This window comes from Patiria miniata, unplaced genomic scaffold (assembly GCF_015706575.1).
Source record: "Patiria miniata isolate m_02_andy unplaced genomic scaffold, ASM1570657v1 HiC_scaffold_17, whole genome shotgun sequence".
Taxonomy (NCBI): domain Eukaryota; kingdom Metazoa; phylum Echinodermata; class Asteroidea; order Valvatida; family Asterinidae; genus Patiria; species Patiria miniata.
The window spans coordinates 8,648,123-8,663,768 of record NW_024037055.1 but is presented as its reverse complement, the minus strand read 5'-3'; the positions used below and the strand labels follow the sequence as shown (position 1 = coordinate 8,663,768).

Sequence of the window (15,646 nt, the reverse complement as noted above, 5' to 3'; positions counted from 1 at the left end):
GCATTTTGTACACTTAGTGTGAATGATTGTAGGAATTTTATCAGCGCTCTCCATTGAAAATATGGCACGAGCCACGAGCCCCCCCCCCCCCCCCCCCCCCACACACACACACACACACACCACCACCACCACCACCTATTGGTTTTTGGAGGCCTAGGTGTCCGGAGAAAATAACCGGTCCACATTTCAGTAAACATTTCAGTTAAATCAACTATGTTTCAAAGTGTTATCGATGTTCATGTTTTGTTATTATTTCAATGTAGATTCAACATTAGGATATTAACGTCGGTTCAGTTTACAAATGCGATTAATATCCAACCTATTTTCAACATTTAACCCCAACATTGTTAAAACGTTAATTCCTTACACTGTTACGTTAGCTCCAAACATTGCTTCAACGTTAAAATGCTACATTATGTTCGACGTCTGAATAATTAACAACTGTTAATTGCTGTGATGTGGGATATGGCGCCGAGGGTGCCATACACCCCGAGGGTGTTCAAAACGTCATATCCCACGTCCCAGCAGTCAACAATTGTTTTGTTATATCTCTGTCTTGGATGCTTTTGATTGTGATGTAAAAATCACGAAAACAAATGGCAGTAAACACAACAATCATAACAATCGAACGTCAACTCACATGCATGTTGCCTGCTCGAAACAGCTGATCGTCTGCTAGTTCGCTGCTCCCACTCATGTGTGAAAAAATGGTGAAAATAGCGGGGGTACCAACGATACAAGCGTTCACAGCGTACGTACCGTGCGTACAATGTCATAGCACACTCCCTGTGGGTAGGGAGTGTGCCATGACTTTTTATAAACTTAACACGTGATCGTTCTAGGCCAATGAAACTACATTATTCAAGACAGAGGTATAAAACAACGAATATCTAACGTCAGCTCAATTTTTATATTCAATGAAAACATTACGTTTGTTCAGCGTAAGAGTTCAACGTCGATTCAGCATTGAAATATCACGTTCATTCATATTTTCACATTCAATGTAAAAAAAAAAAATTGTTTCATCGTAAGGGTTCTTCGTTGATTCAAAATCGGGAAAGACGTTGGCGCAATTTTCATATTCAACGAAAGGATTCAACGTTGATTCAACGTAACTTCAACGAATTTTGCCTGCTGGGGTTTATTTGAAAGTTCTAAATGTTTTACAAAATGATTAATTTTTTTAAGTGATCTGAAAATATTAAATTGTAGATAAACCAGCGTGCCTTGGAAGAAGCGCTGACCACCAAGTCCATCAAAGCACAAGGGGAGGTCATCATCTCCCCGGTCAGTCGCCATAAGGCCATCGACATGCGCGACGCCCTGGTCAAGGCCATGTACAGCCGCATGTTCATCTGGATTGTCAGCAAGCTCAACGAGGTCACCTGCAGGCCCCCCGAGGAACGCAATGCCACACGACTCAGCATCGGGCTCCTGGACATCTCTGGCTTTGAGACCGTTGGCAAGAACAGGTACATAATAGTCATTATTCTAACTTCTAAGTCCCTAAAAACAGTAATAAAATAGACAGCAGGCTTTTAATATTATTCCAAGTTCCCCAAACATCCAAAAAGCAGTTGAACAATTCTGAAAACAGCGATAAAACATGTTTTTATCCTGTATTGTCTTGTCAGGCCAACAAAACAGGATAAAAACATGATTTCATCAAGGAAAACAGCCTAGGAAAAGTTGGTAGAACGCAGTAATTTATATGAAACAGCAGAAAAACGTGTTTCATTCCTGTTTTCTTGCCAACAAAAAAGCAGTGAAAAAAACGCGTTTGAAACAGACAAAACAGGAATTGTTCATCAAAACTCGGTGAGGTCAGCCAACTAAGCTATCCAGCCCTACGTTGGTGGTTCCCCAATTGTACATTGTCAACAGTTAGAAGCCATCTTTGTATGCAGTCAGATGCCGTAGCAATATTAGCAGTGCTGCAAACCTGGGAAATAGCAAATTGGAAATCACCTAGAGAACTATTTCGAATCATTTAATCGTTTTAATTATTAAAAGAAAGAAAATTATTCAAAGTTTCTATTTCGTTACATCAACATTTTGTTTTATAAAGTTGCACTTCTTTTTTCTTCAATTCATTTGTCTCGCCCTTTTTATCCAGCTTTGAGCAGATGTGCATCAACTGCACAAATGAGAATCTTCAGCAGTTCTTTGTCAGGCACATTTTTAAATTGGAACAGGTAAAAAAAACATGGCCTTTTCTTTTCGTCAAATATTGTACATTAATTATGTCAACAGAATATCATTACTCAACGTCCCCCTTTTCCAAAACCTTACTTTCAGAATCTTGTCAAAATGTATTCGTATTATCTTGTCAAACTGGTCAATGTATTTGCAGCTATGTATTTTATGACTTATTTAATGACCCTTAAACATTGACCCTTGACCCGCATCGACACTTGTCCCCTATTGACCCTTGACCTATGACCCATATGACTCATGATCCATGTGGACCTTGACCTCATTCACCTTAAACCCTTTGATACCTATTGATCCTTTATCCCTATTGACCTTTGACCCTGCAGGAAGAATATGACCGGGAGGGCATCAAGTGGAAGCACATCAAGTTTGTGGACAACCAGGAGACCCTGGACATGATTGCAGCCAAGCCTATGAATATTATTGCCCTGGTAGACGAAGAAAGCCGCTTCCCTAAGGTCAGTGGTATGTATAAGGTCGCATGCAAATGAGTAGGGTCAAACATTGGCGCCGGTTTAATATCCAGATCGGGTGCTGACCACAAATATTTTGCCATGTTGCAGTAAGATGAACATTTCGGAAATTGTTGTTGGTATTGACGTCAGCCCGGAATATAATTGGGGACCCAGAATTAAGAAGATTCACAGCACTCTTGAGAAACGTTCGAAAGGAAACTTAGTTTTAAATGTAAAGCAAATATTGTTGGTAAACACCATAATGGGGTCAGGAAATAAATATCTTGGCAGTGTTGTCGCCTGTCCTGACCAGTTTGCAAAGGACATCACTAACATTGTTTGGAAGTTTATCTAGGTTGATGAAATTGACAGGATAAAAAAGAAGGCCCAAAGAATTATGAGGAATAGGAATTATTGACAATCACTGCAAATTAATGAGTCTGAAACTCCAGGGGTTATCTCGACACTTGTCACTGTACTTGTGGGTTTTTTATTATTGGATTAAAAGATCTAGCGGCAACAATGCTTTTGGGTGGTATGAGTTGAACAGTTGTAAAATTCATGCCTAAAATGTCATCCCTTTACAGTGACTTCATCTACGCTTATAAAAGAGCAGGTGGTAAAATGGATGCAAGATCTACAGTATTTTGGAATATTGATACATTTTTGTGCTTTTCCGCTTAGAAGCAGAAAAGCGATATTTTTGTTCTGATTTTCCTTTCTTTTCGATCTATATCCCAAATCCCATAGACTTTGTGCACGATTTGTCTGGACACGACTTTTGTCATTTGTAAACCTTTTATGTTAACCAAACTTGGCATAAGGGAAGACAACAACCCAAAGACGGTCCGCGTATTGACGCCATGTGACAATATTCATATTTTAAAGCCCTATATCTAGAGAAGTGTTAGGCCGATTGGAAACTTGGTATGTATGTAGACAGGTGTGTGTTAATGGTACAAATTGAAAGGAAGTCATGATAGTGTCATCATGGGTTAGGTGACGTCAGTTTAAAGGTACATAAAGGTCGTAGATCTAGCTAACTGTAAGTCCGATTGGGTTCAAACTCGGCATGTAGGTATATTAGGACATGGTATAGGTAAACATTGAGTTGACGTACGGTCATGATGACGTCATCATATGATTATATATAGTTTTGAAACCACCATATATCATCAACGGAACATGCTTCATTCGAAATTCTTTTTGTAATAGGTTTGTTTTGTCATAGATATTTGTAAAACAAATTGACAAATGTGTGACGTGATGATGACATCAAAAATGCGTGTTTTTAAATACCTATATGGGAAGATCCTATCGTAATGAAACTCGATGAAAAGCTAGATAATACTGTTTTTAAATATTTAAATATTTCATTGGACTCACATAAAAAGAAACTGACTTAGCTCTGATCGACTCTTAATTACAAACAGACAAATACCAAATTGTAAGTATGTGCATTGAAAAGTGCCGTCGTCTTGACGTCATCAAGGGCCATGTGACGTCATCATAAAGGTGCATTTTTCAAAGTCCTATATAAAGAGAACTAAAAGTTCGATTGTGTTGGAACTTTGTATGTTTATAGATAGGGATGTGTTATATGAGAAACAAATAAGTGACTCGTTATGACGTCATCGTGAGATTATATTTAGAATTTTGAAGTTTTGATGATTAACAAATGTAAACAAATATGCAAATGGATGAAAAATGCATAAACGTTAAAAAAAAATTCAAATTGCGGAATCGCCCTATGTTCTGTTCATGAAACAGACATAGACCTCTGTAATTGATTTGATATTGCAGTGAATGGAGTCTTGAACTCCAATGAGAACAATCAAATAAATAAATAATTAAATAAATAAATAAATAATTGAGTAATTAAATAAACAATTGGTGATTTGTCCCTCCAAAGATGATCACCCATATCCCCTGAAGCCCCTCACCATTTAATTGACTGATTTAATTCAGGGCACGGACACCACCATGTTGAATAAGTTGAACAAGCAGCACGGTCGCAACCTTCTCTTTGTCCGTTCCCCGGGGGCTCGCAGCACCCGGTTTGGTATCAACCACTTCGCTGGGACCGTGTACTACGAAGCTGTTGGTAAGGCGGCGTTCTGTTCTAAACGTTCAATTCATTTGATTTTTTTTATTTGCCACAGCGGATTGATTTCGGCACGGCGCGGCGGGCATAGTTCTTTGTCTTAGCAGGGTTTGCCGTGCTGTCCTTGTTCTGAACGATGGTGGCACATCACTGTTGCAGATGCCGTGCCAGTGTCAGTGCCGTGCCGTACTGAAGTCAATTCGAAATTGGTGCAAAACATTTAGGGATGCTCACAATGACCTCTTTCACATCGACAATACGGGGAGTGAATGCGGCGCGATTACTGAAAGTGCAATGCAATGCCTGAAAGATATTTTAATCATGGAATGCAACTCTTGTTTGACATTTTGAGAAACTGCCGTCCTATATATAGACAGGCTAGTTTAAGCCCAATTCAATTGAGTTTCACACAGCGGAATTTGTTTTTCCTTAGAATTTTGTAACAAGTTACAAACTTTTTTCCTTATAACCTTTTCCAGATACTTAATAAGACTCCAAGGTAATATTTAATTGTGTTTGAACATCAACCAGGTTTCTTGGACAAGAACCGTGACACCTTCAGTCGCGACTTCATCGAGCTGATAAAGGCGGCCGGCAACAACTTCCTGAGGCATCTCTTCCAGATGGACATCCAGCAGAGCGGAGACTCGCTTAAGAAGACGCCCACCCTGGGCACGCAGTTCAAGAAATCACTGGACGCACTGATGACCACGCTCAGCCAGTGCCAGCCATTCTTTGTTCGCTGCATCATACCAAACGAGCACAAACGTGCAAAAGTAAGAGTGGTTGTATTTTTAAGCCTGCTTCTTGAGCTGACATTATTGAACAAAGCAACCTCAGCAGTCCAAATAAATTGAGTGAACAGTCGAGCGCTCCTTACCTTCATAACACATGATTAACTGGCCGTTACACATGATTCACAGCATAGAGGAAGTTTCGGCACGAACTATGGTTTAATAATCATAATAGTTTGACTAACTTTGCTCGAGCGAATGATGGTACTCTAGTGGAATATTTGGTAACAGACTACAGGGCGCTGCTGCATTGCTGGTTATCAAAGCCGCACGCATAATATAGCACAACGGGGAACCAGGACTTGTGACCAGAGGCATTCAGGCGAAAGTTATGTCAACCACCAGTCGACAATTAAATGGTCCTCCCCCGAACTTGCTCCTAGAGGTCCCAATATTTGTACACACACGAACATTTTTGTTATTTCATCATTGAACTTCAAACAATTGTTTTCCCCCGAGGTTAATGTGCCTTTTGTTGTGCTTTATTGCTTACTTTCTCCGTGAAACAGGCAATTCGGTTAAAGCAGAAAGTCACGTGCTTAAACAGCGCCACGACTTTGGGCCCAGATTTTTCAAATTAAGCCCTCAGTAATTTTGTTCATTCTTATTCCCTTTGCTTGCCAGGAATTTGAGCGAGATCTTGTGGCCAGGCAGCTACGTTATTCGGGCATGATGGAAACCATCAGGTAAAACAGATTGGTTACCAGACAAAATAACATGTCTATGCACGACTCTTAGTTGGACACTGCTCAGCTAATTTTCGCTTACCGAATTGATAAGCAATTATTCTGCTTATTACCAAAATGAAATGAATGGTGACTGTTTTGTTCGTTGGAATTACTCGTTGGAATCACACAAGTTTTAAACATCGCTGAAAAAAAACGTTTTCGTTACCTGGCAGGTTTATGCATAATCATGACAATATAAGTAAAATAACAAGGAATGACCCAGCAAGTCAGGAGATGTCTACGTGAATGAGATATGATTTTTTTTTTTACTGGTCACAGAGGGCAATCCTAGTGACCTATTTGTACCTATATGACTGACTGACTGCCTGACTTACTCACTGTCACTTGTGAGCCAGGCTGCGCTATCTTTAATATAGACCAATCCGGTCACATTATCATTTCTATCACGAAGGCCCCCCTCAATGGCGAAAGCATTGTGCTAGCTATTGTTCACATTACTTTTTGAATGGAGCATACAACAAAAACAAAACTTGGTCCACGACTAGTTATGCAATAATTCACCACAAATTTCAACTTACTTGCGGCTAGACAATAATTTATGTTTCATGAGTAGCCTGGGTCCTGCCCCTACTTGGATCAGTAACGTTTAGGCTGGGAACCAGTCTATTCACAGTGGGAATGGGATTGTGGACACAAGCAAACCAAAATATAAACCTTTGTAAGAGGGATGTAGCCGCTAAAAATGGAAGGGGAAGAAGTGTGTTTTTTGGGGGGGGGGAATAATTGACAATTCTTCAGAGAAAAATAACATTTTCTCGAAATCTCACTCCTTTTCCCGCCTTATCAATTATAGGATCTGTCAGGCGGGCTATCCAATCCGACACACTTTCAAGGAGTTTATCGACCGGTACTGCATGCTGGTCATGGGTGTTCAGCCCTCGCACAAGGACGACTGCCGAGCTGCCTCGACTAGGATCTGCAAGGCGCACCTTGGTAACCAGGATTGGCAGCTTGGACACCACAAAGTCTTTCTCAAGGTATCGGGGGCAGATCTAGTAGTGGGTTTTTGCAGTTTGTGCACCAACGTTATTTCACAGACACAGACACTATACACTTGGTACTTGGTTGGTGGTCCTCCGAAATATTCCATCTAGGGAATTTAAACTGGAGGTGTGGCACCAGGGTTTTCAAGGTGCTGTGGCCACTGCCAGAAACACCGGGGCGAACCCCTTCTCTTAGCGACAAGTGTTACTGGGTTCTTTAACGTGCATTACACAACACACGGGACCTACGGCTTTACGTCCCATCCGAAGGACGAAGCAATAGTGGTAATGTGCCTTGCTCAAGAGCACAAGCACCATGTTCCCACGGCGGAATTCGAATTCGAACCATGTACCACGGCACACGAGTCGAACACCGTAACCATTGGACCACAGCACCACACTGTATACTGAATTCTGTTACTCTTCATAGTTGGCATTTCATATCTTAATTTCACCTTTCTGTGGAATCTGTCATTAATCATTAGGTTAGTGTTCATGACATCAAGGTTTCGGTGAATGAGTAGTTATTCTCACATTATTTTACGAAAATCATCAAATTTACCAAAAACTTATTAATATTTTTTTCTTCCAAACAATACCACTTGAGGTGGAATTATTTCACAAGGTATTTTGGTACCAGTCCTTTTGGCACTTTGAGCAAAGTTTTTTTCGTTAAATCTGTGGATTCATTTACGGGTATGTAACAATTGTTGCTAAGTGCATTTAAAGGCATATGGGATGATTTGCATTTATCCCAAAAGTAACCTACCAAATTATCATCGAAAAGCTTACTTGGATTAAAGATGGTACTGGTATTAAACACCCCGTGAAATTATTCCGTCTGGCTTGTTGTCATTTAGAAGAAATCAAGAAATGTAGGTGATTTCCAGCGATCAGTCAATTGACTGATTTTTGGAAATACAGCATGCTGTTGACGAAAATAGGTTTAATAATCCAAAAATTGTGCAAGGTTTTTCACTGTTTTCTTGAGAAGTATAATCCACTGACCTGAAATTTCAACAGGTTAGGTATTGAACTTTCTTCTTTAGATTAAAGTGGTGTGATTATTGGAAACGAAAACAATGCACAAAAAGCAAATGATCCTTTGTGAATTTAAAGGTAATATACAATTATTGCAAACATCAAAAACCAAAAATATCAAATTGTTATGGATTTCTTTACTTGAATGTGAGTAAATAACAGTCTTAAGCATCCTATGAAACTATGGCACCTGGTGTGCTGTCATTTCCAAGAAAGTTGATTTTTTTTAAGAAGGTTATTTACGGAGTGATTGATTGACTTTGTTTTGTTTTCCCACAGGACACCCATGATCTACATCTGGAGCAGGAGCGAGACAAAGTGCTGACGGCCCGCTGCATCATCATCCAGAAGACGTTCAGGGGATGGTTCTATCGCAAACACTTCCTGAAGATGAAGAACAGCGTCACCATCATCGCCAAGGCCTGGCGCAAATACGTGTATAGGATCCGCTATCTCAAGGTGGGGGCTGAATAAAAATATACCCCTCCCATAACATTTATCCATCAAAGTCAGTATTATGGGCTAGCTCTGTGCAGGAACAAGAGAGGGCGCCTTTTGACCAATACGAGAGCCCAGTGCAGGAGACACACCGAGTGTTCGCGTATATAACGCGTAGTATGTACGACTGATTATATTCGAATGTGCACAAAGCCATAGCGTCTTTGCCTGAGCGTCAGGTGCCAGCAGCAATGAGTTTGAATGTCCCCCTCAGTATAGTATAGTTTTCCCCAACGCTCCCTTTCTTACCGTTGAGGGGGTACTTGTACACGGAGCCATTAGTTGAGTCCCCTAACGTGGTGCATGTAATGATTGTCCCCCGGTTGACTTCTTTTAATGTTTCCAAACCTCATAACTGAGGAGCTTCAAATTAATTCAGTGAAGTATTTTTCCTGTATAACCTGAATGAAACTTGGTACGGAAGCCCTTGTGAAAAATGTTAGTATCGTGATATTTCGTCTGAAGTCAATAAAGGTGGTGTCCAGAAATTGAGCCAAAATTGGGCGGAGGGTTCCGTAACATGACCCACTTGAACAAATCCTATATGAACGTAAAACAATTTCTTTAAAATTGTCAGCTAATGTTAATTGTTATCTCCACTCACAAATTTAGCTTCACAAATTGGACATGATTTTCTGATTTTTTTGGTGCATGCTAAAAGCGACCATGCCCACCTTATCCCTAAAAGGGCCGGGCTATTTTGACCATCTCTCAGCCGGGGGGGGCGGATTCCGCCCCCCCCCCTCCCTTAGATCTCGGCCATCGAGTGACGAAAAATTGTGATACTCGGTACATGCATAGAACAACTTATCATAAACATATCCAAGAAATGTCATGACTATAGGTCAAAGGGTTTTGGAATAATGGCTAATTAATTATCAATATGCACGAATGGTACTACGTATATGGGGAAATTCAGTTTTCAAGGCGCGTAGCGCCGGAAAATTTGTCGCTGCGCAGCAACTCGTGGTCCGATTTTTATGTTTTTTTATGAAAAAAAATTGTCAAAGTTATCGCGGAAAAAGTTGAGGGGGCGGATTCCGCCCTTGCCCCTTTAGGGTTGAAATACATTAGAAAATTGTGCTAAAAATAGCATTTCTCTCTTGAAGTTGCAACGGATAATGTGTCAATTGAAATACATAATTACTTATGAGTTTTGTCTGGTTTGTTTGACCACAGATGAAGCGTGGCTATCTGCGTCTACAGGCTGTGCTGCGTGGGAGAGTGCTGAGCTATCGCTATCAGTTCTTGCGAAGGAGAATTCTGAAATTTCAGGTTGGTTTTTTTTCAGCAACTGGGTAGGGTTTCAAGGAAGCTGTAACGTCAGAGTTGTTTTGTAATAAGAAAAAAAGAAAAAAAAGACAAAATGCAAGTATGTTGCAGAAGAGTAAATAAACTTGGTTATAGTGTTCGACGCATATGTCATGGTACGCGGGTTCAAAGCCTGACGAGGAACATGCATGCTTGTGTTCTGGCGCAAGAGGCGTTACTACAATTGCCTCTCTCCACCTAGGAGTATAAGTGGGTAGCTGTGAAGGGAGAGTGCGGATCTCGAGCAGCTGCTGAATAAAAAAGGTCTCATGGGCTGATGAACAGGAGTAATCATTGTGAAGCGCTATGTAAAGCACAATATAAGCACCACCTTGTTATATCAAACACCGCAAAAAAGGAACGTCCACACTCATTGGAGGGTCATAATATTGAATCTGATCGTCTTATGATAACATCATGTATATAAAGACCCTTTTAGGAATGTTGTAAGCTACATTTGGAAACCCCGTTTGCTACCAAAGACTGTAAGTCGTCCAACATTGACAACGGTTTAATGAGAAATGATGCAATTTGAAAAGTTGCACATTTAAAGAGTACGCGAGTGGAGATTAGTGACAATATGTCACACTGCCCGAAACGAACGACAGATAGTATCGATCGCACAGTGCTTGCATGCATGGGAGCATTCAAATTGAATTACCTGTGCTTTGTTTGGGCACTGTGCAGTCGATAGGGGCCAATTACGGGCATGTGTGGTTACGCTTAGCAATTTAACCTCTCGTAATCTTTACATTTTCAACTTTTCAAACTGCATCATTTTTCATAAACCATTGTCAATCTTGGACGATTTACAGTCTTCGGTAGCAAACGCGGTATCAAAATGTAGCTAACAACATTCCCCAAATGTCTATATAAATGACGTCATCATAAGACGATCAGATTTAAAATTATGACCCCTCCAATGAGTGTGGACTTTTTCTTTTTTGGCAGTGTATATTATACATTATTAAGGGAATAAAATCCAAATCCAGCCTTGTACCAAGAATAGTATTTCGGTAGTGGACAGCGGATAGTGAAGTATTTGTGTCCCTCATACAAATTTAGTATTAATTCTTTGAAGGAAGTTTGATAGTTGATTAAAACCGTAATATGATCTCGTTCTTCCCTCCACCCCTGTTTTGTCAGGCTCACTGTCGCGGTTACCTCGTCCGCGCCGAGGTCAGCCACTACCCAACCAGCATCGTCAAGATCCAGGCCGGTTTCCGTATGGTGTTGCAGCGCCGCCAGTACCAGAAGCTGTTGGCGGACTACCGGCGACGCAAGGAGGCGGAGCGCATCCGCCTGGAGGAGGAGAAGAAACTGAAGAAGCAGATGGGAGCCAAGAAAGCAAAGGTAAGGGCCACTGCATGAGCACTACATTAAAAGCAGCCAACTGCACAAGAGTTTACGTATTGGCATACATGTATCTCCATATCGTCTAACTTTTATTTTATTTTTGGCGTGATTTTCCGATTTTATTTTCAAGTGCAAAGTGAATCCTTTGAAAATGCCCCGAAAAATAAGAAAATAATTTTCTGACAAACATCTGGCTGGCTATGTAAGTAGAGATAATTTTTATTTATCAGAATTTATCAAGTTTACAGAAATTCTTAAATGTTAATTTGGAATTTTCCGAGATTTATTCAAGTGCACCACGTTAGGGAACACTCCGCCAATTTGTGCCCAATTTCCGGACGCCACCGTTTTTGAATTTCGGATTAAATTTTATGAAACCGAAATTGTTCACAGAGGTTAAATAGCAAGCCTTAAATAAGGTATAAGTACTAGTATTTTACTGCTTGAATTTGAGGTTTGTCAACAAAGAGGTTTAGCAACACTACACGAGGAAAGTCGGGTAGGTTTTGAAGTGCGCCACGTTAGGGAACACGACTATAGGTATTGGGCAAAAGTACAACCCAATATTGAATGTTTATCACCCCGATGCAGATTCCATCTTTTGTTTCTGCTATATCAGGTTCGAATTAGCCAACCCACCACGGTACGTTCCGTGCTTGAGTAGTAAGACGTCTGTATAAGCAGGAGGCCATTTACTTGATCATTGGCACACATTCATAGTTTGCCTAAAAAAACACCTTATACACACACACAAACGCACACATTCCGATGATCTCAAACTTGGAGCTTGGATTTCAAACCCTTTGTCACATCTTCCGTCATTTTGTCTCTAATCGCAGGAAGAGGCCGAGAGGCGAATGCAGCAGCGCATCCAGGAGATGGAGGAGGCCGACCAACGGCAGGGGCTAAAGGAGGAGCAGGAACGCATCGCAAAGATGGAGACCATTAAGGAAGCCGACAGGAAACGCAACACGGAGCAGTCCACGGCCGAGGTAGTAGACGATCTCTTCGGGGCATTTGACGATGACGGACAGCCCGTCCATGCCCCTAGAGGATTCGAGGTGCGTATATTAGGATCGTTTTGCTTTTCATACATTTCGTTTCTTTCCACCAATTACAACACTCAAAATCCAAAGAAGAATTTTTAAAACCTAACCTGTCGAAGTTTCAGCTCAGTGAATATTACACTTTCGAGAAAACGGTGAAAAAAAACATGCATAGCCTTTTGATCTTGAAACACGATTTCACTAAAAAAAATCAGTAACATTGATTATATTCGTAAACAAACCACGGGAACAAGTACAAGAGGTAATTGTAATAGATGGAGGAGTGATATTAAGTTAAAACCTACAAAAGCAAGCCGTACATAAATGCAAAACTGAAAATATCGCACTGAAAATCTCCAAATTTCACATGTATATATGCAAATCCGTGCAATGAATGCCTAATCTCGTTGACGAGAAACTTGAGATCTTCAGTTGTGAAAAATGTTTTTGTTTATTTTGTTGACATTCCTCCTGTCAGGATTGGAGAAGTCAAAAATACAAAACTGAAAATATAACTCTCAAAATTTCAAAATTTCATGCAATATACGTCCAATGAATGCTCAAACTGGTTGACAAGCAATTATCTTGAGTAATGGAACAAAATTTTGTATATTTTGTCGGCACTCCTCCTGGCAGGATTTGGAGAAGTCGCGTCGGGCAACCATCGAGTTTAGCCCAGGCGATTACAAGATGGCCCCCGCAGTGCCCGAATCCGAGGAGGACATATCGGAGTACAAGTTTGCCAAGTTCGCCGCCACCTACTTCCAGGCCGGGGCCAGCACCTCGTTCATCAAGCGTCCCTTGAAGGAACCACTGCTGGACCCGAGGAATGAGAGTGACAGACAGGTCAGTGTATAACATTCAGTCTCTTTTACATGTTAGCGCCTGTAATATTGTATTGATACCCTGATGAATTCATAACACCATAAGTGCTGGGGCGGTTACAGGGAGTAATAGACAGGACGGTTTGGGATGGTGAAGGGACAAATGATGTGACGTTCACACGTTTAAACATTTAAACGAAGAACTTTCTATATCCGTTTACGAATTTTCAAAAACGTTCAAACAAAACCGAATTGTAAACAAGGGACCAACGCGATCTTTCTTTGAGTTAAACATACATGTACATAGCACAAATATTTATCAATATTTTCCAACCTATTTCATTCACAAAACCCCTAGAAGCAGCTGTGCAGGTACATTTGGGGTATACATAGTTATGTTTTAATGACTGCTCTTTATTCAATATGTCAATCATTGTTGATTTATCATGTCAATCACACTAAATGACTGCAGACATAATGGGCAGGTGAAATGACGAAACGTGAGATGGCTAAACGTTTTTAAACGGTTTTTAAAATAATTGCTAAATATTTACCAAAATTGTGATGTCACGATTTCATGATTGCCTTTGCTTTTGCGGCAATATGAACTGGCTGTCTTGTTTGGGGTTGGAAAAAAATTGGTTTGATCCAGTGTTCTTCATTTTACCTGTGTCACGATTCCTGAAGCTGCATAGATATGTCACATATGTTGTTAATATTGACAATCGCAGGTCGCGACAAGTAAATCACACTGGCACCGAAACCCAAGAAATTCCGAGCATACCTCACGCTCAATATTCCGGCTTACATGTGTGTGCTCGAGGTGGTATGCTCTGAATTTCTCAGGCCCCAGTGTCATAGTTCCCAAGACCGGATTTGATTCATTGATTAGGGGAACATGATCCAAATGCAGTCTTAAGGGGAGAAACAATTAACTGATGATACTGACCGACTTTTTCTGTTTTGGTCTACTAGGCTGCCTTGGCAGTGTGGATCGCCATTCTCCGTTTCATGGGAGATCTTCCGGAGCCCAAGGCCAAGTCTGCTTTAACCAACAGGGTAAATTGTCTCGATGTTTTTTGCATTCTTATTTTTTTGTATTTCCATTCTTGAAGTCAGTTACGGAGAATACACGAGAAAGTGTGGATTCGTAATTTAAGAATTCACGAGGCGCGAAGCGCCGAGTTAATGCGTAAATTAAGAATCCACAATTGCGAGTGTATTCTTCGACTTAAACCATTGCGTCAACAGAAGTGTTGGAAAGAATGTTGCAACCTGACGCCACTTTTTTTCTTCCTATATCATCTCAATGAAAGCCATTCGTTGCAAAAATGATAAGACATCAATCTGGGACTGATAAATGTTTCCAAAATTATTAGGGAAATACTTGAAATGACTCTCCATAGACGTTGTACACAAGCGCGGAAGTGGCGTCAGGTTGCAACATTGTTTCCTGGCGTGTTTAGCATGTGTAAGTCATTTTGTGTGTATAGGCTCCTTACGTCAAAATGGATAGTTCAGACGACGATTTCTTTCTGACTAAAAGTAGATTTTGCAGTGACGGCGGAAAATCTGACATTTAAGATGCATTGGTAATTTTCGGAAAGCAAATTTTCATTTTTATGGAGAACAATATTGTCCGACGTGTTCAAAGTGTGGATTCGTAATTCCGAATCCACATTTTACTAAAGATTCCTCTTTCCGAATCCACACTTTGTGACCAGTGAAAGAGATTCGTAGATCCGAATCCACACTTTTAACAATAGTGTGACGTCAAAGCAGCGGTTTAATCTGTGTCTATATCGTCTCCAGTCTTATCCAGTACATACTTGAGCCACGTCCGAATCTTTTGTCTAGGGCTATATTGCCTAGGTCTTTCATAATTACAGCAACATTGGAACAGGCTGACAATAGACGTATCCATAGCTCTGGAAGCCAGTTTCCACTACTCCATACCCGCATTTTCACCGAGCTTCAAATTTTGAGAAAAAGGTTCTGCTTGGAAAGCACCCAGGGCACCAGCCAAAATTGCTGTTTTGTGTTGGAGAACATGGAGGACGATGGCATGGTAGTAATTAAAAATAAGAGTCTTAGTTGTCATGAGTTCATCACGGTTCCCACAGCTTTGGAAAAAAATCCCGAAAAATCCTGTAATTGAAAGTTACCATAGAAGTCATTGAATAGTTATGGGTTTTTGTTGTTTTACAAGGAGCGATGAACGGCTGATATTTGAAGACAAGAAAACATGGCGAAGTCATGGAATTCTGCACA

At 40.6% G+C, this 15,646-nt stretch overlaps 1 protein-coding gene across 1 annotated transcript in view; it reads left to right on the top strand.

Moving 5' to 3' along the window:
* Window positions 1-15,646, top strand: part of LOC119724010 (myosin-VIIa-like) — a 49,787-nt gene that overhangs the window by 6,415 nt on the left and 27,726 nt on the right. Inside the window, exons 9-21 of the mRNA XM_038194931.1 lie at window positions 1,213-1,472; window positions 2,117-2,195; window positions 2,541-2,672; window positions 4,638-4,773; window positions 5,305-5,549; window positions 6,192-6,253; window positions 7,110-7,293; window positions 8,620-8,799; window positions 10,018-10,113; window positions 11,296-11,502; window positions 12,345-12,566; window positions 13,188-13,397; window positions 14,351-14,434. Coding sequence (XP_038050859.1) covers window positions 1,213-1,472; window positions 2,117-2,195; window positions 2,541-2,672; window positions 4,638-4,773; window positions 5,305-5,549; window positions 6,192-6,253; window positions 7,110-7,293; window positions 8,620-8,799; window positions 10,018-10,113; window positions 11,296-11,502; window positions 12,345-12,566; window positions 13,188-13,397; window positions 14,351-14,434 — 2,097 coding nt within the window. The remainder of the gene's footprint in view (window positions 1-1,212; window positions 1,473-2,116; window positions 2,196-2,540; window positions 2,673-4,637; window positions 4,774-5,304; window positions 5,550-6,191; window positions 6,254-7,109; window positions 7,294-8,619; window positions 8,800-10,017; window positions 10,114-11,295; window positions 11,503-12,344; window positions 12,567-13,187; window positions 13,398-14,350; window positions 14,435-15,646) is intronic.